The sequence below is a fragment of the Oncorhynchus nerka genome, linkage group LG13, assembly GCF_034236695.1.
Source record: "Oncorhynchus nerka isolate Pitt River linkage group LG13, Oner_Uvic_2.0, whole genome shotgun sequence".
NCBI classification, from domain to species: Eukaryota; Metazoa; Chordata; class Actinopteri; order Salmoniformes; family Salmonidae; genus Oncorhynchus; species Oncorhynchus nerka.
Window position 1 is genome coordinate 29424414 of NC_088408.1, and position 26550 is coordinate 29450963.

Genomic DNA, 26550 nt, shown 5'->3' on the forward strand with positions numbered 1-26550 from the left:
TATAACCCCACCCACTTTGCCAAAGCACAGCCCCCACACCACTAGAGGGATATCTTCAACCACCAACTTACCATCCTGAGACAAGGCCGAGTATAGCCCACAAAGATCTCCGCCACGGGAAAACCCAAAGGGAGGGGGCGCCAACCCAGACAGGAAGATCACATCAGTGACTCAACCCACTCAAGTGACGCACCCCTCCCAGGGACGGTATGAAAGAGCCCCAGTAAGCCAGTGACTCAGCCCCTGTAATAGGGTTAGAGGCAGAGAATTCCAGTGGAAAGAAGGGAACCGGCCAGGCAGAGACAGCAAGGGCGGTTCGTTGCTCCAGACCCTTTCCTTTCACCTTCCCACTCCTGGGCCAGACTACACTCAATCATATGACCCACTGAAGAGATGAGTCTTCAGTAAAGACTTAAAGGTTGAGATCGAGCTTGCGTCTCTGACATGGGTAGGCAGACCATTCCATAAAAATGGAGCTCTATAGGAGAAAGCCCTGCCTCCAGCTGTTTGCTTAGGAATTCTGGGAACAATTAGGAGGCCTGCGTCTTGTGACCGTAGCGTACGTGTAGATGTACGGCAGGACCAAATCAGAGAGATAGGTAGGAGCAAGCCCATGTAATGCTTTGTAGGTTAGCAGTAAAACCATGAAATCAGCCATTGCCTTGACAGGAAGCCAGTGTAGGTAGGCTAGCACTGGAGTAATATGGTCACATTTTTTGGTTCTAGTCAGGATTCTAGCAGTCGTATTTAGCACTAACTGAAGTTTATTTAGTGCTTTATCCGGGTAGCCGGAAAGTAGAGCATTGCAGTAGTCTAACCAAGAAGTGACAAAAGCATGGATTAATTTTTCTGCATCACTTTTGGACAGAAAGTTTCTGATTTTTGCAATGTTACGTAGATGGAAAAAAGCTGTCCTTGAAATGGTCTTGATATGTTCTTCAAAAGAGAGATCAGGGTCCAAAGTAACGCCGAGGTCCTTCACAGTTCTATTTGAGACGACTGTACAACCATTAAGATTAATTGTCAGATTCAACAGAAGATCTCTTTGTTTCTTGGGACCTAGAACAAGCATCTCTGTTTTGTCCAAGTTTAAAAATAGAAAGTTTGCAGCCATCCACTTCCTTATGTCTGAAACACATGCTTCTAGCGAGGGCAATTTTGGGGCTTCACCATGTTTCATTGAAATGTACAGCTGTGTGTCATCCGCACAGCAGTGAAAGTTAACATTATGTTTTCGAATGACATCCGTAAGAGGTAAAATATATAGTGAAAACAATAGTGGTCCTAAAACGGAACCTTGAGGAACACCGAAACTTACAGTTGATTTGTCAGAGGACAAACCATTCACAGAGACAAACTGATATCTTTCAGGCCAGAACTTGTCCGTGTAGACCAATTTGGGTTTCCAATCTCTCCAAAAGAATGTGGTGATCGATGGTATCAAAAGCAGCACTAAGGTCTAGGAGCACAAGGACAGATGCAGAGCCTCGGTCTGATGCCATTAAAACGTTATTTACCACCTTCACAAGTGCAGTCTCAGTGCTATGATGGGGTCTAAAACCAGACTGAAGCATTTTGTATACATTGTTTGTCTTCAGGAAGGCAGTGAGTTGCTGCGCAACAGCCTTTTCTAAAATTTTTGAGAGGAATAGAAGATTCGATATAGGCCGATAGTTTTTTATATTTTCTGGGTCAAGTTTTGGCTTTATCAAGAGAGGCTTTATTACTGCCACTTTTAGTGAGTTTGGTACACATCCGGTGGATAGAGAGCCGTTTATTATGTTCAACATAGGAGGGCCAAGCACAGGAAGCAGCTCTTTCAGTAGTTTAGTTGGAATAGGGTCCAGTATGCAGCTTGAAGGTTTAGAGGCCATGATTATTTTCATAATTGTGTCAAGAGATATAGTACTAAAACACTTGAGCGTCTCTCTTGATCCTAGGTCCTGGCAGAGTTGTGCAGACTCAGGACAACTGAGCTTTGAAGGAATACGCAGATTTAAAGAGGAGTCCGTAATTTGCTTTCTAATAATCATGATCTTTTCCTCAAAGAAGTTCATGAATTTATCACTGCTGAAGTGAAAGCCATCCTCTCTTGGGGAATGCTGCTTTTTAGTTAGCTTTGCGACAGTATCAAAAAGGAATTTCTTATTTTCCTCAATTAAGTTAGAAAAATAGGATGATCGAGCAGCAGTAGGGGCTCTTCGATACTGCACGGTACTGTCTTTCCAAGCTAGTCGGAAGACTTCCAGTTTGGTGTGGCGCCATTTCCGTTCCAATTTTCTGGAAGCTTGCTTCAGAGCTCGGGTATTTTCTGTGTACCAGGGAGCTAGTTTCTTATGAGAAATGTTTTTAGTTTTTAGGGGTGCAACTGCATCTAGGGTATTGCGCAAGGTTAAATTGAGTTCCTCAGTTAGGTGGTTAACTGATTTTTGTCCTCTGGCGTCCTTGGGTAGACAGAGGGAATCTGGATGGACATCAAGGAATCTTTGTGTTGTCTGTGAATTTATAGCACGACTTTTGATGTTCCTTGGTTGGGGTCCAAGCAGATTATTTGTTGCAATTGCAAACGTAATAAAATGGTGGTCTGATAGTCCAGGATTATGATGAAAAACATTAAGATCCACAACATTTATTCCATGGGACAAAACTAGGTCCAGAGTATGACAGTGACAGTGAGTGGGTCCAGAGACATGTTGGACAAAACCCACTGAGTCGATGATGGCTCCGAAAGCCTTTTGGAGTGGGTCTGTGGACTTTTCCATGTGAATATTAAAGTCACCAAAGATTACAATATTATCTGCTATGACTACAAGGTCCGATAGGAATTCAGGGAACTCAATGATGAACGCTGTATATTGCCCAGGAGGCCTGTAAACAGTAGCTATAAAAAGTGATTGAGTAGGCTGCATACATTTCAAAAACACATTAATAAATGGCAAAACAGACTAAATCACAAGGAATAAGGTTTTGAAGTGTCTGTCCTATATCTAGGAGATATAAGACAACATGTAGACCAATACTAAGTCACTTTGGTTAGCGTGAAACTTCAATTGAACACAGTCTCAAATAGGGCAATGGCACGACTTTCATCACGTAAACGCTGAGTCTAAATGAATTGTTAACGAGGTTACCATGAATTCTTTACGAAGTTTAATGTTTGATTTGTTACATTACATAATTCAGTAAAAAATCTGCTCGCCATTGGCTGCTTACAGCTAACTGATAAGCACAAAAATAGTCCACAACTTCGGGAGTACAGACCTCCAGATATTGTCTGATCAACCTCTACTGGCAAAGGTAAAAACTACCGAAAATGCACAGTCAAAGTGGAGAATAATTATAATAATAATTTTTTTTTTCTTCTCCAAAATAGAGGCATACCAAGACAAAAGAAACATGACACAGTGTGTAAATGATAACATATTAGTGCAGGAAATTAAGACATTTATTAAAATGCTGGAAGAGAATTAAAATCAGCAAAAGCTGCTTGCATTAAGGAAATAGATGCCTGTCTCTATTATGCACCTGTGTTGTTCAGTGATTCAAGCAAATTAACACCCAGGCTATTAATTTAAGTTTTACGATTTGGCACTTTTTTACACCCTATTCACTTTTGTAACGTTTTTACAGTGTGGTACTGGGTCACCTTCTAACAACTCCCCTAATGCTTGTGTGTGTCGAATGGCAAACAAGTGAGTTCTAATGTTTTTTAAAGTCTTACCTGTCGATGTTGGTGACTTATTAGATTGTAGCTCAGTCTGGACAGTCAGTTTTGTGAGAAGAGATCTTTGAAATTAGTACGTGGACGCGTACCACGTACCAAAGCGTGTGGGAGTTTGTGAGATTCTCCTCTTCGAAGATGGGATAGTATGAGTTGCTAGCTTTAAACGGTTTGAGTTTTACAGACAATTCCTTTGTCCAGATCCTGTTTCACAAGCCAATGTTATGGAATAGGCAGAAAGAGGGGCTTGAGCTACAGCCACTGCAAGTCATTTTTTACACTTGACATACGATCTTATCCAGAGCGACTAGGGTTAAGTGCCCTGCTCAAGGGCACATCAACAGATTTTTCACCTAGTTGGCTTAGGATTCAAACCAGCGATCTTCCAGTTACTGGCCCAACCCTCTTAACCGCTAAACTACCAGCTGCCCCCTGAGAAACAGTAAGTCTCATAAAAGCACAGGAGCTATTCAATGTTTTAGAATTATATCACGTGACGCGTGGGCACGTCAATCGACTCTTGAGGGGTTTTAAAAATGGCTGACCTGTGAAATATATATTATGCTTGGCAAGCGGCTTTGATCTATTCATCATCGTTAATCCCTCCGTATCAATATTTATTGTCAGGGTCCGAGGCTGGATTCAGTCCTCTGACTCTGACCTCTCTCTCTCTCTCTCTCTCTGGGCTCTAGCTGCTGTGTGCTGAAAAACACAGCGGAACACATCACTGATGAGCTGATCTGAGGATGACCCTTCTTTAAGTTTCAGTCCCAGTGTCCCTGTTCTCATTCTTGTGTAACCCACTGTCTAGGGAAGGACAAGGCCAAGGACTCTATCGTGGAGTGTACACTTCAGTGTATTAAGAAGTTTTGCTAGTGCTACAGACTGTCATACCCCTGTTACACCTGTCTTTCTATGGGGTTGAATTCAACTTTGTCCGGCGATTGTGCTGTTTGTGTTGCAATGTAGCCTACTGATGTAAGCCCACAGTGTTCCACTGCATCTCAGTGCAAGAGGTGTCATTACTGTCCCTGGTTCGATTCCAGGCTGTATCACATCTGGCTGTGATTGGGAGTCTCATAGGGTGGCGCACAATTGGCCCAGCATCGTCTGGGTTTGGCCGGGGTAGGCCGTCATTGTAAATAAGAATTTGTTCTTAGCTGACTTGCCTACTTAAATAAAGGTTCAAAAATCAAATAAAAATGTATAGCCTGATGGCATACAATGGAGCACAGCATGACTTGATCTGTAAGAACATGAGTAAATCTCATAGGCCGACCCACTGAGTGTGTGACATTCAAAAAACACTGGACATATATTCCAGGAAAAAGGCCAACACAAGGAAATGACTCATGTCATTGTGAAGTGACTAGAGAAAGCCCTTGTTAATAGACTGAGGGCTCTATTTTCGGCTGGCGTTAAGGCGGTGCTAGTGTCAAATACACGCTCCTTGGTCATTTTGACATGTAAAAGCCAGAGCTTTGCTGTTTTACAGCCCTGGCGCCAGGGATGGTAATTTACCTGTCTTACATCAGCTCATTTGAGCTGAGGTGGGAAGGGCGGAAATATTTGAGCTGTGTCCTTAGATACATGTGCCAATTTCAAGCAGTGCTACTGGTGATATTAAGACTCACCAAAAGCTGGTCTTTGCGGTAACGCAATTGGTTATGGCATCGATTTTGCCTAATCAATAGCCTATAACCAATATTTTATTCAAATATCACGAGTGAACAGACATTCCCGCTCTTTCTTTATATTGGACATTATTTTTATCCATGCAGCTCCTTTGAAAAGTTGGGATGTGCATAAAACCCTCTATAGTCTAAGTTGCCTTGTCTGTATTATATGCCCATGGGATGCAATTATGGTGCCTGTTGCTGCCTGTTACTGCCTGTTTCTGCCTGTTACTGTATTTAGACACAGCCTATTTAAAACAAGTTGTTTCATTTTATTAGAATTTGATAAGAATTATGCATTGTCTTTTTTCATCAATAGCCTAGTGAATTTAATCATGCCTGTTGACTACATTTGGCATGTCTATGTCCAGACTGATAATTACAGTAGGCCTAGCCCCTATATCAGCGTGAAGGCTATAGCCCATGTTTAACAATGTATTTCCATACTGAAGCAATGCAATAAGAACAATGTGGACTGAAAACATGTTCAACATATTTAGCAAATATGGGGCAGGCTATTTAAAGAACTGCATTCGGTTTGTTAAAATAGGCCCTGGATGTTTTTATAATGATTTTCAAATGTTAAATTCCTTACCTAATTATGTCACGCATCATTCATTTGAGGATTGTTTTTAGACCTTAAGTGTTGACGTCTGCTGATTTAAAAGAAAATATGCCGAAATCAAATTGTACAAAACTGACACCCGCAGACATAATAGATACAGCCATTCAAAAACAGATACTGTAGATACAGATATCCCATTTTTTTTTTATGTATAAAAAAATATGCTCACACAAACACATATACATACACTGCAGCACCATCATAATCCAACTGTTTTGTTAGTATTCATAGCCTCCTCTTCACCTCTTCCCTGCTCCCTGTTTGTTGGCCCTCTTTCAAACCTCTGCAGTCTTCCCATGTTCCATTGCCATGTTTATTTATTCATATCTTTATCCATCTCTTTATTCATTTGTTCTACCCTGCCTCCCAGTCTCTCCCTCAAAAGTGGAAAGTGAGCCAGACCAAGATCAGGGTGATCTCCACCGTGATCTTCATCCTGTTTGGCTGTGTCCTCTTCGTGGCGTTGCCGGCGGTCATCTTTAAACACATAGAGGGCTGGAGCACGCTGGAGTCCATCTACTTTGTGGTCATCACCCTCACCACCATCGGCTTCGGTGACTTTGTGGCCGGTGAAAAAGGTCTTGAAAAGGGTATTTAAGAGCTGTCTTTTCTGACTATGTTGTATGTTCTTCCTCTGCTATCCCGCCTTCTGTGTCTTAGAAAGAGTTTGTTTGAAATCACACGTGTGCTTAATCTGCTGAGACAAAACGGGATTGCTGTACCCTTCTTCACAATAGAAGATCAATAATCAATACTCTGTGTGACATAGCCTCTCTCTCTTTCGCTCTCTTTCTGCTCTCTGGCTAGAGGTGTGATATCACTAAAAGCTTGTGTAGTCTTTATTAAATATGTGTCTGTCTCCTCCCAATAGGTGGTTCTGAGATAGAGTATCTGGACTACTACAAGCCTGTGGTGTGGTTCTGGATCCTGATTGGTCTAGCCTACTTTGCTGCCGTGCTCAGTATGATAGGAGACTGGTTCAGAGTCATCTCCAAGAAAACCAAGGAGGAGGTACGTGATGTGTGTGGAAATCACTGCACCAAACCACAATACACAGTCACAGATACTTCCTATAGAGATTTTCAGAAGCTATACTATAGGTATCCTATACCATAAGTATCTGTGGCACACTGGTAATCACTGCATGTTGAAATGTGGAAGGGAAACAAGATGCGAAGATCACAGCTAAGAACAAATGTTCCCAGAACTTTAGAGAACATTTCCTTGAGTCTCATTAGGTCATTTCACAGATATGGTTCCATGATGTGCAAGGAATGTTTCCAGAGACCATTTTATTTATGTCAAATGTTCTCAGAACATAAGGTATTAATCAAATCTAATTTTATTTGTCACATGAATACAACAGGTGTAGGCCTTACTGTGAAATGCTTACTTACAAGCCCTTAAAAACTGCTTAAAGCATTGTTGGTTAAGAAAAAAAATAGATAAGTAAAAAATAGAAAATAAAAATAACAAATCATTAAAGAGCAGCAGTAAAAATAACAATAGCGAGGCTGTATACAGGGGGTACCGGTACAGAGTCAATGTGCAGGGGCACCAGTTAGTCAAGGTAATCGAGGTAATATGTACATGTAGGTAGAGTAGCAGCAGCGAAAAAGAGGGGTCTGGGTAGCCCTTTGATTAGCTGTTCAGGAGTCTTATGGCTTGGGAGTGGAAGCTGTTAAGAGGCATCTTGGAGCTAGACTTGGCGCTCTGTTACCGCTTGCTGTGCGGTAGCAGAGAGAACAGTCTACGACTAGGGTGGCTGGAGATCATTTTTAGGGCCTTCCTCTGACACCGCCTGGTGTAGAGATCCTGGATGGCAGGAAGCTTGGCTTCAGTGATGTACCGGGTCGTACACACTACCCTCTGTAGTGCCTTGCGGTCGGAAGCAGAGCAGTTGCCATATCAGGCAGTGATGCAACCAGTCAGGATGCTCTCGATGGTGCAGCTGAAGAACTTTTGAGGATCTGGGGACCCATGCCAAATATTTTTAGTCTCATGAGGGGGAATAGGCTTTGTCGTGCCCTTTTCACAACTGTCTTAGTGTGTTTGGACCATGATAGTTTGTTGGTGATGTGGACACCAAGGAACTTGAAGCTCTCAACCTGCTCCACTGCAGCCCCGTCGATGAGAAAGGGGGGCGTGCTCGGTCCTCCTTTTCCTGTAGTCCACAATTATCTCCTTTGTTTTGATCACGTTGAGGGAGAGGTTGTTGTCCTGGCACCACGCAGCCAGGTCTCTGATCTCCTCCCTATAGGCCGTCTCATCGTTGTTGGTGATCAGGCCACTGTTGTGTCATCAGCAAACTTGATGATGGTGTTGGAGTCATGCCAGGCCATGCAGTCATGAGTGAACAGGGAGTACAAGACACTTGTCAGTTGGTCAGCGCATGCTCGGAGTACACGTCCTGGTAATCCGTCTGACACTGCGGCCTTGTGAATGTTGACCTGTTTAAAGGTCTTACTCACATCAGCTACGGATAGCGTGATCACACAGTCGTCTGGAACAGCTGATGCTCTCATGCATATTTCAGTGAGACTTGCCTCGAAGCAAGCATAGAAGTAGTTTAGCTCGTCTGGTGGGCCCGTGTCACTGGGCAGCTCTGTAATAGTTGTTATCTGTAATAGTTTTACACCCGACGAGCAATGAAGCCATTGTAGTACGATTCAATCTTAGTCCTGTATTGACGCTTTGCCTGTTTGTTGGTTCGTCGGAGGGCATAGTGAGATTTTTTACAAGCTTCCGGGTTAGAGTCCCGCTCCTTGAATGCGGCAGCTCTACCCTTTAGCTCAGTGCGGATGTTGCCTGTTGGGGTATGTACGTACGGTTACTATGGGGACGACGTCATCAATGTACTTATTGATGAAGCCAGTGACTGATGTGGTGTAGCCTTCAATTTCATCGGAAGAATCCCGGAACATATTCCAGTCTGTGCTAGCAAAATAGTTGTGTAGCTTAGCATCTGCTTCATCTGACCACTTTCTTATTGACCGAGTCACTGGTACTTCCTGCTTTAGTTTTTGCTTGTAAGCAGGAATCAGGAGGATAGAATTATGGTCAGATTTGTCAAATGGAGGGCGAGGGAGAGCTTTGTACGCGTCTCTGTGTGTGGAGTAAAGGTGGTCTAACGTTTTTTTCCCCTCTGGTTGCACATTAACATGCTGGTAGAAATTAGGTAAAATGGATTTGAGTTTCCCTGCATTAAAGTCCCCGGCAAATAGGAGCACCACCTCTGGATGAGGAATTGTCCTGTTTGCTTATGGCCATATACAGCTCATTGAGTGTGGTTTTAGTTCCAGCATTGGTTAGTGGTGGTACATAGCCAGCTATGAAAAATACAGAAAATTATCTTGGTAAATAGTGTGGTCTACAGCTTATGATGAGATACTCTACTTCAAGACATCCTTAGAATTTGTGCACCAGCTGTAGTTGACAAGTACACATAGACTGTCACCCCGTCTTACCAGAGGCTGCTGTTCTATCTTGCCGAAAAAGCTTTAAACCAGACAGCTGTATGTTATTGATGTCTTCGTTCAGCCACGACTCGGTGAAACATAAGATATTACAGTTTTTTATGGCCCGTTGGTAGGATGTATGTGATCGTAGTACGTCTATTTTATTATCGATAGATTGTACGTTGGCTAATAGGACCGATGGTAAAGGTAGATTACCCTCTCGGCGACAGATCCTTACAATGCACCCTGACCTTCATCCACGATGCCACTGTATCTTTCTCCGATGAATGACGGGGATTAGGGTCTTGTTGGGTGTCTGAAATAAATCCTTCCCGTCTGTCTCGTTGAAGAAAAACTATTCCTCCAGTACGGGGTGAGTAATCGCTGTCCTGATATCCAGTAGCTCTTTTCGGTCATAAGACACAGTGGCAGAAAGGTTATGGACAAAATAATTTACATATAACGCAAAGAAACATACACAATAGCACAATTGGTTACGGGGTCGTAAAACGGCAGCCATCTCCTTCGGCACCATTCTCTATTAATGTTCTAGATGCTTTAAATGTAAATGTTGCAGGAACATTCATATGTCAAATCAAATCAAATTTTGTTGGTCACATTCACATATTTATCAAATGTTATTGTGGGTGTAGCTAAATGCTCCAACATTGCAGTAGTATCTAACAATTCTCAATAATACACACAAATCTAAAAGTAAAAGAATGTATAAATATTAGATCGAGCAATGATCTAAAATACAGTAGAATAGAATACAGTATATACATGAGATGAGTAAAGCAGTATGTAAACATTTAAGCATCATTAAAGTTACTAGGGTTCCATTATTAAAGTGACCAGTGATTTCTATGTATATATGGCAGCAGCCTCTAAGGTGCAGGGTTGCGTAACCGGGTGGAAGCTGGCTAGTGATGGCTATTTAACAGTCTGATGGCCTTGAGATAGAAGCTGTTTTTCAGTCTCTCGGTCCCAGCTTTGATGCACCTGTACTGACCTTGTCTTCTGGATGATAACGGGGTGAACATGCTGTGGCTTGGTTGGTTAATGTCCTTGATGATCTTTTTGGCCTTCCTGTGACACCGGGTGCTGGAGGTGTCCTGGAGGGCAGGTAGTTTGTCCCCAGTGATGTGTTGGGCAAACTGCACCACCCTCTGGAGAGCCCTGCAGTTGGGGTACCAGGCGGTGATACAGCCCGATAAGATGCTCTCAATTGTGGGTTTTAGGGACCAAGACAAATTCAGCTTCCTGAGGTTGAAGAGGCACCGTTGCGCCTTCTTCACCACACTGTCTGTGTGGGTGCACCATTTCAGATCGTCAGTGATGTGTACGCAGAGGAACTTGAAGTGTTCCACCTTCTCCACTGCGGTCCTGTCAATGTGGATAGGGGCGTGCTCCCTCTGTTGTTTCCTGAAGTCCATGATCAGCTCCCTTGTTTTGTTGACATTGAGTGAGAGGTTATATTCCCGGCACCACTCTCTCATTGGTAATCAGGCCTACTACTGTTGTGTGGTCTCCAATCTTGATTATTGAGTTGGACGTATGTGTGGCCCCGCAGTGGGTGAACAAGGAGTACGGGAGGGGGCTGAGCATGCACCCTTGTGGGACCCCTGAGTTGAGGATCAAAGAAGTGGAGTTGTTGTTTGCTACCTTCACCACCCATCAGGAAGTGCAGGATGCAGTTTTTATTTTATTTTTTACCTTTATTTAACTAGGCAAGTCAGTTAAGAACAAATTCTTAATTTCAATGATGGCCTAAGAACAGTAGGTTAACTGCCTATTCAGGGGCAGAACGACAGATTTGTACCTTGTCAGCTCGGGGATTTGAACTTACAACCTTCCGGTGACTAGTCCAATGCTGTAACCACTAGGCTACGCTGCACAGGGCCGGGTTCATACCCAGGGCCCCGAGCTTAATGATGAGCTTGGAGGGTTCTATGGTGTTGAATGATGAATGCTGATAGTCTGGGGTGGAAGCCTTGAGAGGGTTAACATGCTTAAATGACTCACTCACATCGGCCACGGAGAGCCCACAGTCCTTGGAAGCGGGCGGCATCAGTTGCACTGTGTTATCCTGAAAGCGGGCGAAGAAGGTGTTTAGCTTGTCCGGGAAGCAAGACATCAGTGTCCACGATGTGGCTGATTTTCCCTTTGTAGTCCGTGATTGTCTGTAGACCCTGCCACACGTCTTGTGTCTGAGCCATTGAATTGCGACTCCACTTTGTCTCTGTACTTACGTTTTGCCTGTTTGATTGCCTTACAGATGGAATAATTACACTGTTTGTATTTGGCCAAATTCCCAGTCACCTAAATGTGGTGGTTCGCGCTTTCAGTTTTACGAGAATGCTGCCATCTGTCCATGATTTCTGGTTTGGGTAGGTTTTAATAGTCGACGTGGGTACAACATATCCTATACACTTCCTGATGAACTCAGTCACCGTATCCGTGTATTCGTCAATGTTATTCTCAGAGGCTACAAGGAACATATCCCAGTCCATGTGATCAATACAATCTTGAAGCATGGATTTCGATTGGTCAGACCAGCATTGAATAGACCTTAGCACAGCTACTTCCTGTTTGAATTTCTGCCTATAAGAAGCGAGGAGCAAAATGGAGTCGTGATCAGATTGCCGAAGGGAGGGCCTTGTAGACATTTCTACAAGTACTACAGTCAATGTGTTGGTAGAACTTCAGTAGTAGAATAGTCAAATGAACTCAAAAGTGACACAGACATGATGGCATGGCAACAATATCTGAAGACTGTGCACCAAGAGGTTGTGAGTTCAAATCCCAGATGAGGACATGTTGAATAATAATTACTGTGTAAATGACCATACACAATAAAATCATGCCTCTCAAAGTGCGTCAAATATGTAAGTTGAAAATACTATGTTAAAAGCAGTATGAGTATCCCTTGCCAAAAGGCAAAAATAGTTGTGAATGGATCAGTGGTTCACCAATCAGGGCCTTGATGGGTAACAGCAACAAGGTGTGATGAAAAATGTTTTGTGGATAACATTTCTTTGGGACCATCAGGCAGGTCCTGATAAATGATACATAAAAATGTTATTAAACATGTATAGAACATTACTATCTTACATTCTGATAACATAGCAACCATGTTTGGTGGGACGTTGATGGAATATTCTCCTAACCCTCAGAAAACTGGACACGAATGTTCTTGCAACGTCCCATAAAACGCATCTAGAACATTCATGTTGTATATTCTGAGAACATTGTAACCACGTTATAGAGAAGTTCTGCTTGACATTAAGGCAATGTTCTGCTAACTTTAACACCAAAACATCCAAAGGTTTTTGCTAACATACAATGTTCCCCATACTAACGGAAAACTGGACTCTCAAACAATAGGGGTACATTACAAAAACGTTTTCTCTCCCTAGAATTGTTAGCTGGAATGGAGCTGTGAATTCACCCAATCACAGCACAACATGTTGTGACCATATATCAAATCCCCAAACAGGGTGAGGCAAAGTGTTTGCTAGAGTATTCGACCACGACCTTGCATATTCAACACCGACCTAAAACGGATCACTTCAAAATAAACCAACCTTTTCGATCAGATGTACAGTATATCTTCTTAACCATTTTACACTGAGTGTACAAAACATTAGGATCGCCTTGCTAATATTGTGTTGCGTCTCCTTATGCCCTCAAAACAGCCTCAATTCGTCAGGGCATGGACTATAACAGTGGCAGGTAACCCTGTTCCTCGAGTGCCGTAGATACTGCAGGATTTTGGTCCAACTAGGGACCACACCTGACCAACTGAGTTAATTTATCAGTGATTACCTAAATTCAACACACCTGGTGTTCCAGGACAAAAACATGAAATGGGGCTGCCTACCCCTAGACGACAAGGTGTTGAAAGCATTCTACAGGGATGCTGGCCCATATGGACTCCAATCCTTCCCACAGTTGTGTCTAGTTGGCTGGATGTCCTTTGGGTGGTGGACAATTCTTGATACACACAGGTAACTGTTGAGTGTGAAAAACATCTTTACCGCTCTGTCTCACACACACACACACACACACACAGACAGACAGACAGACAGACAGACAGACAGACAGACAGACAGACAGACAGACAGACAGACAGACAGACAGACAGACAGACAGACAGACAGACAGACAGACAGACAGACAGACAGACAGACAGACAGACAAATGAACGCTGACAGGCACAAACCTCCTGATATAAAAGTTAATCCCATTACAAAGGGAGAGATATGTGTGACTGCCGTGTGAATACTTAGGATTGTGCATCATTAGGAGTGTGAGTGTGAGCCCTATGATGCAGACCTGAGTTTTACATAGAAACCTATTACTGAGAGCGAGGGAGACAGTGAGAGAACAAGAGAGTATGTGGCGGAGAAGTGAAAATGAGAGGGTAAGAGTGGGAAGAGAGGGAGGAATGGAAATGTGGACAAAAGATGAAGAGGGGGAGGGAAGCAGAAGAGCACACATGCAGACTCACAAATCTTAGCTTGGGGGTCTTCGATCCAGTAGCCCAAGACAGCTCATCTCAGCTTATTGTGTAAGAAAATACCCTAGAGGTATGCATGCTATATTTTATGAAAAGAATCAATAACTTCATCCCCCCTTCTTCCATTTTTCCCCACTCTCCTTTTCTCTTCCTCTCTGTAACCATGAAAATGCCCTGCATCCCATTGCATCTTATAAAGCACGTTCTCGTGTAGTGAATGGATAGTTCTGGGTAGAAACTTCATTCAAAGGGGAAAAGGCCATTGGTTCCTTTTGTCAAAAGGATGTATCAGTGGAGGCTGCTGAGGTGAGAACGGCTCATAACAAGAGCAAATGGAATGGCATCAAACCATGTGTTTCCGTTACACTAACGGTATCAAATATGGCTCAGGATTAAGACGTTTTACTTACTTGCTTATTTTGTACATAATGTTGTCGCAACCATCTCTTATGAGCGAAAAAAACTTCTAGACATCAGGACTGCGATTATTGACCACGGACTAGCAGAATCCTCTTTTTCCTTTCACGACTCTGACGAGCACGACTTGAAGAATACGCTGCTTCCTCGGGAACAGGCCCCGATCCCCGTGATCTGCGTGAAGAGGAGGCGGAGAAAGAGGGGCCAAAGGTCCGGCTGCCTTCTGAGAATTCGCAGGCGATCAAATAAACCCCCACTTCCCTCTATTCTGCTAGCAAACATGCAATCTTTGGACAATAAAATCGCAGAGTTTACGGGGAAGATGAAACTACCAACGAGACTTTCAAAACTGTAACATCTTATGCTTCATGGAGTCGTCGCTGAATGACGACAACATCAACATACAACTGGCTGGTTATATGATGTACCGGCAGGATAGAACAGCGGTGTCTGGTAAGACAAGGGGCTTCGGTCTATGTATTTTTGTAAACAACAGCCGGTGCACGAAAGGAAGTCTTGAGCTATTGCTAAGACAGCATTGAATGAGCTGTATTCCGCCATAAGCAAACAAGAAACCGCTCGCCCAGAGGCGGCGATATTAGTAGCTGGGGACTTTAATGCAGAGAAACTTAAATCCGTTTTACTACATTTCTATCAGCATGTTAAATGTGCAACCAGAGGAAAAATGGACCACCTACACGCCACACACAGAGACGCATACAAAGCTCTCCCTCGCCCTCCATTTGGCAAATCTAACCATAACTCTGTCCTCCTGATTCCTGTTTTGTTATTTTTAAGCAGGAAGCACGAGTGACTAGATCAATAAAAACGTGGTCAGATGAAACAGATGCTAAGCTACAGGACAGTTTTGCTAGCACAGACTGGAATATGTTCCGGGATTCCTCCGATGGCATTGAGGAGTACACCACATCAGTCCTTGGCTTCATCAATAAGTGCATCGATGATGTCGTCCCCACAATGACCGTTCGTACATACCCCAACCAGAAGCCATGGATAACAGGCAGCATCTTCACTGAGCTAAAGGCTAGAGCTGCCGCTTTCAAGGAGCGGGACTCTAACCCAGAAGCTTATAAGAAATCCCACTATGCCCTCCAACAAACCATCAAACAGGCAAAGCGTCAATAAAGGACTAAGATCGAATCGTACTACACCGGCTCTGACGGTCGTCGGATGTGGCAGGGCTTGCAACCCATTACAGACTACAAGGAGAAGCACAGCCGAGAGCTGCCCAGTGACATGCGCCTACCAGACGAGCTAAACACATGCATGAGAGCACCAGCTGTTCCGGAAGACTGTGTTATCACGCTCTCCACAGTCAATGTGAGTAAGACCATTAAACAGGTCAACATTCACAAGGCTGCAGGGCCAGACGGATTACCAGGACATGTGCTGCGGGCAATAGCAGTCAATATTAATCGTCACCGTAATTCAGTCTCATCTGAAAGTTGTAAATTCTTGGTTATCTTCACGAACCCTGCCTAACAACTTGAATCAGCAATACAAAATTGGGTTTAATTATTTATTTACTAAATACCTAACTAATTACACAGAATTACATATACAAAGAATTAATCATACCTTGATTACAAATGACGTCATAAAGGGAAAACGTCCCTAGCGGGCGGAACAGATATGACAGCTGGTTACACAAAAGAAAAGGTCTGGGTTTTAGTGAAAGAGCGGGAAGACTGAGGACCAAAGGAAGAAGCTGTGCTTTCGTAAATACAGTATTTTATGCATTCTAAATTACCTCCCATTTGGGAAAGGGAAATGCAATAAATATTTACTCTGAGTTGCGCTTCGGTAGGTTGGTGGTAGATGGAAGGCCGTGTTTGCAGCTGCTGTTGCTAACTCAACGGCTAGGAGGTATCACTTCTGTAGTGAATAAGAGTTCAAAGTTCATACCATTCGCAACCAAAGCTCACGCTGAGGTTGGCTTAGTTCTGTAGTTGACATGTTAGTCCTTTTAACGCAGAGGCTGCAGACCTCGTACTTGGAACAGGAGGTTATATTGTCGTCAAGGCTTTATATAGGAAGGGATATGTTCAATTGGTTGGATTACCAGAATATAGTTCATTTCCCCTCACCTTCTGATGTTCCCAGAATCTCTATGTTAACCAAGGGGTTTTCAAATGTCACATCAGTAGGGTAGACAGAGGAAAAAGGGGGGAAGAGGTATTTATGACTGTCATAAACCTACCCCCAGGCCAGCGTCATGACAAGAGGGTAATGCGAACAGCCCAGTACATCACTGGGGCCAAGTTTCCTGCCATCCAGGACCTCTATACCAGGCGGTGTCAGAGGAAGGCCCTACAAATAGTCAAAGACTCCAGGCACCCTAGTCATAGACTGTTCTCTCTGCTACCGCACAGCAAGTGGTAGCGGAGCGCCATGTCTAGGTCCAAGATGCTTCTAAACAGCTACCCCCAAGCCAAGACTCCTGAACATCTAGTCAAATGGCTACCCAGCCCCCCCCCCCCCCCCCTCACCCCCTCTTTACACCACTGCTACTCTCTGTTGTCATCTTTGCATAGTCACTTTAATAACTCTACCTACATGTACATACTACCTCACATAACCGGTGCCCTCGCACATTCTCTGTGTATCGGTACCCCCCCCTGTATATAGTCTCGCTGTTGTTATTTCACTGCTGCTCTTTAATTACTTGTTACTTTTATCTCTTATTCTTATCTGTATTTTTAAACTACATTGTTGGTTAGGGGCTCGTAAGTAAGCATTTCACTGTAAGGTCGACCTGTTGTATTCGGCGCATGTGAAATAATTACATTTGATTTGATTTGACTAATTCCCCTCCAGCCATTACCTCAAGCCTGTCCTCCACAATTAAGGTGCCACCAACCTCCTGTGATATATATATATACAGTACCAGTCAAAAGTTTGGACACACCTACTCATTCCAGGATTTTTCTTTATTTTTACAATTTTCTACATTGTTGATTAATAGTGAAGACATCAACACTATGAAATAACACATATGGAATCATGTAGGACCAAAGAAGTGTTAATCCCATCAAAATATATTTTATATTTGCGATTCTTCAAAGTAGCCACTCTTTGCCTTGATAACAGCTTTGCACACTCTTGGCCTTCTCTCTAACAGCTTCATGGGGTAGTCATCTGGAATGGATTTAAATTAACAGGTGTGCCTTGCTAATTTGTGGAATTTCTTTCCTTAATGCGTTTGAGCCAATCAGTTGTGTTGTGACAAGGTAGGGGTGGTATACAGAAGATAGCCCTATTTGGTAAAAGTTCCAGTACATATTACGGCAAGAACAGCTCAAATAAGCAGAGAAACGACAGTCCATCGTTACTTTAAGACATGAAGGTCAATATATCCAGAAAATGTCAAGAACTTTTCAAGTTTCTTCAAGTGCAGTCGCAAAAACCGCCAAGCGCTATGATTAAACTGGCTCTCATGAGGACTGCCACAGGAAAGGAAGACCCAGAGTTACCTCTGCTGCAAAGGACAAGTTCTTTAGAGTTACCAGCTTCAGAAATTGCAGCCCAAAGAAATGCTTCACAGAGTTGAAGTAACAGACACATCTCAACATTAATTGTTCAAAGGAGACTGAGTGAATCAGGCCTTTATGGTCGAATTCCTGCAAAGAAACCACTACTAAAGGACACCAATAATAAGAAGCGACTTGCTTGGGCCAAGAAACATGAGCAATGGACATTAGACGGGTGGAAATCTGTCCTTTGATCTGATGTCCATATTTGAGATTTTTGGTTCCAAACTCTTTGTGACCGCATGTGTGGTTCCCACTGTGAAGCATGAAGGAGGAGTTGTGATGGTGTGTGGGTGCTTTGCTGGTGACACTGTCGGTGATATATTTAGAATTCAAGGTACACTTGAATACACAGCATTCTGCAGCGATACGCCATCCCATCTGGTTTGTGTTTAGTGGGACTATCATTTGTTTTTCAACAGGATAATGACCCAACACACTGTGTAAGGGCTATTTGACCAAGAAGGAGAGTGATGGAGTGCTGCATCAGATGACCTGGCCTCCACAATTACCCGACCTCAACCAAATTGAGATTGTTTGGGATGAGTTGGACCACAGAGTGAAAGAAAGAATGCCAAGAGTGTGCAAAGCTGTCATCAAGGAAAGGGGTGGCTACTTTGAAGAATGTAAAATGTATTTAGATTTGTTTAACACTTTTTTGGTTACTACCTGATTCCATATGTTTCATTTCATAATTTTGATGTTTTCACTATTCTACATTCTAGAAAATAGTAAAAATGAAGAAAAACCTTTGAATGAGTAGGTATGTCCAAACTTTTGACTGGTACTGTGTATATAAAGAGTATTTGGATAGGTCAAATACATCAGGAATTCTTGATGAATCTGGGGGAAAGTCTCCTCCCTCTCTATCTCTTTCTCTCTTTCTTTCTGTAGGTAGGGGAGTTCCGGATCCATGCAGCAGAGTGGACGGCAAACGTGTCGGCTGAGTTCAAGGAGACACGGCGTCGCCTGAGCGTAGACATCTCGAACAAGTTTGAGCGTGCCGCCTCCATTAAGCGTCGACTGTCCTCAGAGCTGGGCCTCAACCCCATCACCCAGGAGATGACCCCGGGCAGGAGGACGCTGTCCGTGAACCTGGGGCCAGGGGATGAGAGGGAGGCCTACCCCAACCTGGCTCTCTCCCTCACTCCTGTCCCTGGTGCCCTGGCCCGCAATGGCAGTGGACTCTACCTGAACGGACTCAGTCCAGACTACGCTGAGGTAGCCATCATAGAGAGCCTCTAGTGGTTGTGGATGGAACATGGAGGTGAGACACATTTATGGTCATCAGTGGAGATCATTAAGTGAGACTAACACACACACGCTTGTGTGTTCATGCTCACACTTGTGCTCATTGGTTAAGAGGCTGGTTGGAGAGACAGACACTTCAAGCTGAGATCTCAGGCATACTGTAGGTGAGTTTTCAGACATACAACCATGCACACACACATGTTCGTCAAAGGTGATGAGATGCATACACACACTAGGCTGTGCAGTAATCGATTGAGTGCTGTGAGGGAGAGAGACACTGGTCGATCATCACTTACAGTAGATCGATCATCACACACAAATACACACACACACACACACACACTAATTGATGGAGCTTGTGGAGAGACACACGCGTTAATGCTCCCACTCCACCTGAAAACACAGAGAGGCTCTGAAGTCTGCATCAGATGAAGAGGTTCTTCACTGTCCAACACTGTATCATCCAAGATGAAACTTTCTCTAAGGCCTTTTACCCAACAAGTGTTAGGTTCTCACCAGGAGGCAACATTCATCACCAAACTTACGGAGCATGCAGTTGATGTATTTCCAAGATTGTGTCTCTTTTGTATGGTTCCTGTATTCAGACTACTAGGGCAGCATTTATTTGATGCCTTGCTTTCAGTAATAACACCGCTTACAGTTTTAAAGCAGAATGTTTGGATCATTTTTTTTACCTTCAAGATGGACATGCAGCTTTTTACCTAAGGAATATTCCTAGTGCCTTAAATAATGGAAGAACACTTTGAACAGTGTTTTGGATTGCCGGTGCATGTTGGACTGAGTCTTATCTATTTGGGTCGTTATCAAGTCTTAATTCTTACTTAAGCAATCCTTGAGAATATTTGTACATTATTTGTGCGTCTTTTAGAGAACACAGCAACACAGTAACAAAGAGAAGGTGCATGGAAGGATATGAACTTTGATATGAACTTTGACCTTTTGAAGTGGAGATTTAACAGAAGACAGAGCATACAAGCATATTTCCGATTGGAGCTGGACTGACTGGGATATTTCTGACCTCTGTCTGTCTGTGTGTGTCAACCATTTTGTCCCTGTTACTGTCCCATTGTCCCCTGCCTGCAATGGTGACTTTGTCATTCAGGCGCATTACTGATAGAATGTCACTCTCTTCCTCCTACTCCTCCTGTTCCTCTCCTCTTCATCCCTCCTCCTCTCCTCCCACTTATAGACAAACGTAGACACTATTTATCAAAGAGAGAAATGGTCCAACAGAAGCATATCAACCAGTCACCTCTATGGTTGCCTTCAGTAACTCTGTATCCCAACAACTCATCCATTCATGTGGAAATAGTAAGGTAAGATATGTATTTATCTCAATGTTAAGTCCATCAAAAGCAGAAGTGATCTGCACACATAGTACAAAGACTCTAAGATTCTTCTTAGAGAGGGGAGAGGGGGTGTTAAACACAGACGTTTTGGCTAATGCTTCGTCATTAAGTCCCTCACTTGGTCTGCACATCACTATTTCTGGGGTTAAACAGAATACTCATCATAAAAAATAACTCTTCCTGTGTCCACCTGTGAATAACAGTATGGTATCTAAGCAATGCTCGAGGAAGACAGGGCTTATATCATGGAGTTCCATAGTGAGGAATACTTCTCAATGGGTGGTGGATGTAGAAGGCAGATTAGGGAAATAGCTTGGTAGCCTCAAGGTTTAATCCGGCTTCTCTCCTCTGACAGGCTATTCATCATGTTGGATAGAAATATATTTGGGACATACATATATTGTATTTTCTTATACAAATCAGGCCCATTTTATGCATTTTACTCACTGTTTATTTTGATTGGGTGTGTGGGTAATGGGCATGGTTATTGGCATGGTTATGGGTTTGGTTATGCAATGTGTTATAAGGCTGAGGGGAGACTCAATGAAAAAATGACTTGGATTGTTACTTGAATGAAGGGGGATGTAATGAAGAAATGACTTGGATTGTTACTTGAATGAAGGGGGATGTAATGAATAAATGACTTGGATTGTTACTTGAATGAAGGGGGATGTAATGAAAAAATGACTTGGATTGTTACTTGAATGTATTATTTATTCTGTGCTTTCTTATTTCCAATCGTGTTTTTAATGTCATATCTTGCCAAAACATCACGCATGTACTTCTCATGTGCATCATACAATACAGAACAAAGTGTCTTACAAATGCCCCTTTCATCAAGAAACAGGTTTACATTTAACTTTCAATTGTGATGTAATGGTTGTTAACTGAACGTATGAATGTTTGAATGGTGAGAAAGCAGCCAGGTCACCTGTGATACAAATCAGTATTTGAAATCCATCCATTTATTTTATTTAACCTTTATTGAACTAGGCAAATCAGTTAAGAACAAATTCTTATTTACAATGACAGCCTACTCCAGCCAAACCCAGATGACGCTGGGCCAATTGTGCACCGCCCTATGGAACTCCCAATCACAGCCAGTTGTAATACAGCCTGGATTCAAACCAGGGTGTCTATAGTGACGCCTACTAGCACTGAGATGCAGCGCCTTAGAGTGCTGCACCACTCGGGAGCCCATGTCTGCAGATTTCGGGAGATGACATGGAAACCGAGCATTAGGGGCAAGAGTGAGGGCTGTAACCTTCAAATAGTTTTTGGTTTTGCTAGGGTATCGGGGACAGGGATGGCGGATGGGTGTAAGCAGTTGCCTCTAGTGCTAACGGTTGCATGTTTGAATCCAGCAATAGAAAGTTGTTTTTGAGATTTGGTATAGGCTTAAAAAACAAAAATCTCTTTCATCCATCTGCTTCCAGTGCCAAAGGTTGCATATTAGAATCCAGAGATAGAAAGTAGTTTTGTAGATTTTTATTTTAAACCTATCCGAAACCTTAACCCTTACCTTAACCATTCAGAGTTAATGCCTAACCTTAACCCTTACCTTAACCATTCAGAGTTAATGCCTAACCTTAACCCTTACCTTAACCATTCAGAGTTAATGCCTAACCTTAACCCTTACCTTAACCATTCAGAGTTAATGCCTAACCTTAACCCTTACCTTAACCATTCAGAGTTAATGCCGAACTTTAAGATTCCGGAGTTAATGCCTAAACGTAACCTTTAAACACTTTGAAATTTGACGTTTGGAACTACTTTGAATTTTGACGTTTGAGTAACATGGATGAACATCTAATTCTGACGTGAAACTGTGAGAGCATGTTGGAGAAACAAATGTTTATTTACAGTACAAATCTGAGCAGGCATCATTGCCATCACGGCACTATTTTATGTGTACAGTACAGTATAAAAGTGAATCATGTGTTACTGGGGGGGAAAGACATCCAATGACAGGTTTGTCCTATTTCCAAGAAGTGTCAAGAAGTGTCCTAATACTCTTAAATGGTGTATTTTCCTTGTCTCCTTAGCTTTCCTTTATGACCCCTGATGTCAAATGACTGCATAGGTTTCCCCCATAGCTATAATCTGCCATATCCTATCAAATCAAGTGATCATGACGAACAAGGAGACGAGGATACAGTAGAAAGCTATTTATCAGTATTGGGACAGTCCATTATCAGTGTGGTAATGAGGGAGAATGCTCACACAGCTCAGAGCAGAGGCCCATGGGAGTTCACTCGTACGACTTCTGCCCGGGCTGTTGTATGATGGACAGGCACTGTAAGGAGTCCTGTCACCACCAGAGAAAAACTAGCGCATCACGTTATATAAGCATATCTACAGCCCACAGGGGGACTCAGAGAGAGAGAGTGTGTGTGTGTGTGTGTGTGTGTGTGTGTGTGTGTGTGTGTGTGTGTGTGTGTGTGTGTGTGTGTGTGTGTGTGTGTGTGTGTGTGTGTGTGCGTGCGTGCGTGCGTGCGTGCGTGCGTGCGCGCATAAGTGTAGTATATGTGATCATCACTAATCATTTTCCATCCCCCCCTGAAGGATCTTGGTAGTGTCACATAATTTTTCAAGGGTAAAGACACGTCATAATCACGTCTGTGGTTTGCATCAATGTCCAGACTCAAGCATTTTGAATTTTCCTCAGCCTTTTTTAATAGAAATGGATATTGAGAGTCATTATGAATGTAAACATGCTCATGATCTAACATTGTGATGTGTGTGCCCAGAAGCATTCAAGTTGTCTCGATGATTACAACGTATATCAAGAGAAAAGAACAGTTAGTTCTTTCATTTATTTCTAATAAACGGATGTGTATATAACACCATGTTGCATGTTAATTTATGTACTACTTCCAGTGTTTGTAAATGCATATATATTTCCAGCTGTGCTTTGCTTCCAATAAGAGGTTTGGACGACAATTTTTCCATTTATCATGAAATGTGTCAACGTCTGTGTGTGAATTCTTCAGACCACAACAACCTTAAAGTATTTTTATATGAAGTACTCTCAAGGTCAATGCTTTGTTCCTGCACAGAAAGCAACACTCAGATCCAGAAGATTGCAATTAACAGGAAAATATGACCAAATAAAATGTACAGACTGACAGTATACTGTACCAAGCTTTCAGTCTCTAGACCTTGACCAGATACCATACAATACATACAAGGTTGTTATTGCAGATTGCTAGATGGCATTAAGTAATGTCAGTTGTAAATGCAATAACTCATGCTTGTGATTCTAACCCCAGCTGGTTGTCCTTTGTTCTGTATAAATCCTTTCTGAAAATGTCTGTGCCTCAAAATGCAGAAGAACATAGACCCTACTGTAGCTTTGACCAAACTGCTAGATGCTTTAAGTCTCCCTCAGATATCATTGTGAGTGGGGAAGGCAATCCTCAGTAAGATGATGTAATTATTATCTAATGAAAGGTTTGGGTTTCTGAATCACACGTGTGTGAGGTGGGAGAACATGTTCTATGTGACCTCACAGGTACAGTGTACAGAGCCTAATCATCCAATCATTGCATCAGAACAGTGAAAAAAAGAACATTGCATTAGCAGAAAACTTGAGATGTTCGCCCTGGCCCTGTCCACAGAGACAGGTATAATCAGACACAGATGCTCAACCTCAGCTGCCTTACTGTACAGTATACAAATTTATTAAAAATAAAAAACAGAAATATCTTATATACTGTACATAATGTAACTATTCAGACCATTTGCTATGAGACTCGAAATCGATCTAAGGTGCATCTTGTTTCCGTTGATTATCCTTGAGATGTTTTTTCAACTTGATTGGACTTCACCTGTGGTAAGTTCAATTGATAGGCGTGTGACTTTCCAAATCATACCCAATCTATATAAGGTCCCACAGTTGACAGTGCATGTCAGAGCTCCGAGATAGGGTTGTGTCAAGGCACATACCTCAGGAAAGGTACCAAAACATTTGAAGGTCCCAAAGAACACAGTGACCTCTATCATTCTTAAATGGAAGAAGTTTAGAAACAACAAGACTTCCTAGAGCTGCCTGGCCTTGGTCAGGGAGGTGACCAAGAACCCAATGGTCTCTGACAGAGCTCCAGAGTTCCTCTGTGTAGATGGGAGAACCTTCTAGAAGGACAACCATTTCTGCAGCACTCCACCAATCAGGCCTTTATGGTAAAGTGGCCAGACTGAAGCCTGTTCCTCAGTAAAAGGCACATGACAGCCCGCTTGGAGTTTGCCTAAAGACTCTCAGATCACGAGAAACAAGATCCTCTGTTCTGACGAAACCAAGATTGAACTCTTTGGCCTGGAGGAAACATGGTGTTGGCAGCATCATGCTGTGGGGATGTGAAACTAGTCAGGATTGAGGGAAACATGAACAGAGCAAAGTACAGAGAAATCCTTGATAAAAACCTGCTTCAGAGCGCTCAGGATCTCAGAACGGGGGCGAAGGTTCACTTTCCAACAGGACAACGACCCTAAGCACACAGCAGCCAAGACAAAGCAGGAGTGGCTACGGGACAAGTTTCTGAATGTCCTTGAGTGGCTAGCCTGGGCTTGAACCCGATCTAACATCTCTGGAGAGACCTAAAAATAGCTGTGCAGCAACGCTCCCCATCCAACCTGACAGAGCTTGAGAGGATCTGTAGAGAAGAATGGGAGCAACTCCCCAAATACAAGTGTGCCAAGCTTGTAGCATCATAACCAAGAAGACTCAAGGCTGTAATCACTGTCAAAGGTGGTTCAACAAAGTACTGAGTAAAGGGTCTGAATACTTATGTAAATGTGATATTTCAGTTTTATAGAAAACTGTTTTTGCTTTGTCATTATGGGGTATTGTGTGTAGATTGACGTGGGGGACAAAAACAATTTAATCCATTTTAGAATAAGGCTGTAACGTAACAAAATGTGGAAAAAGTCAAGGGGTCTGAATGCTTTCCGAATGTATTGTATGTACACTACCTTTCAAAAGTCCATTTGAAATGTCCTTGTTTAGAAAAGCACATTTTTGGTCCATTAAAATAACATAATGGGGCGGCAGGGTAGCCTAGTGGTTAGAGCGTTGGACTAGTAAACGCAAGGTTGCAAGTTCAAACCCCCGAGCTGACAAGGTACAAATCTGTCGTTCTGCCCCTGAACAGGCAGTTAACCCACTGTTACTAGGCCGTCATTGAAAATAAGAATTTGTTCTTAACTGACTTGCCTGGTTAAATAAAGGTAAAATAAAAATAAATTGATCAGAAATACAGAGTAGACATTGTTAATGTTGTAAATGACTATTGTAGCTGGAAACTGCTGGAATACCTATATAGGCGTACAGAGGCCCATTATCAGCAACCATCACTGTGTTCCAATGGCATGTTGTGTTAGCTAATCCAAGTTTATCATTTTAAAAGGCTAATTGATAATTAGAAAACCATTTTGCAATTATGTTAGCACAGCTGAAAACTGTTGTTCTGATTAAAGAAGCAATAAAACTGGCCTTCATGAGACTAGTTGTGTGTCTGGACATCAGCTTTTGTGGGTTCGATTACAGGCTCAAAATGTCCAGAAACAAAGAACTTTCTTCTGAAACTCGTCAGTCCATTCTTGTTCTGAGAAATGAAGGCTAGATATTGCATAAAAAGTCAGCCGTTTCCAGCAACAATAGTAATTTACAACATGAACAATGTCTACACTGTATTTGTGGTGAATTTGATGTTATTTTAATGGATACTTTTTTTTCAAAAACAATGACATTTCTAAGTGACCCCAAACTTTTGAATGGTAGTGTATATGCAACTGCCAGAATAATAGAAACACCAACAAGCCGCCAGAACAGCTTCAATTATCCTATGCATAGATTCTACAAGTGTCTCGAACTCTTTTGGAGGGATAACACATTCTTCCAAGAGAAATTCTATCATCTGGTATTTTGCTGATGGTGGTGAAAAACGCTGTCTCAGGCGCC

General features: G+C 42.7%; 1 protein-coding gene across 1 annotated transcript in view; it reads left to right on the forward strand.

Annotated features, from left to right (window-relative positions):
- The window catches only part of kcnk2b (potassium channel, subfamily K, member 2b), a 49259-nt gene extending 27081 nt beyond the window's left edge, over window positions 1-22178 (forward strand). Inside the window, exons 4-6 of the mRNA XM_065026318.1 lie at window positions 6393-6600; window positions 6894-7033; window positions 18865-22178. Of these exons, the coding sequence (XP_064882390.1) occupies window positions 6393-6600; window positions 6894-7033; window positions 18865-19215 (699 nt within the window). The 3' untranslated portion in view covers window positions 19216-22178. The remainder of the gene's footprint in view (window positions 1-6392; window positions 6601-6893; window positions 7034-18864) is intronic.
- Window positions 22179-26550: the final 4372 nt, after the last annotated feature.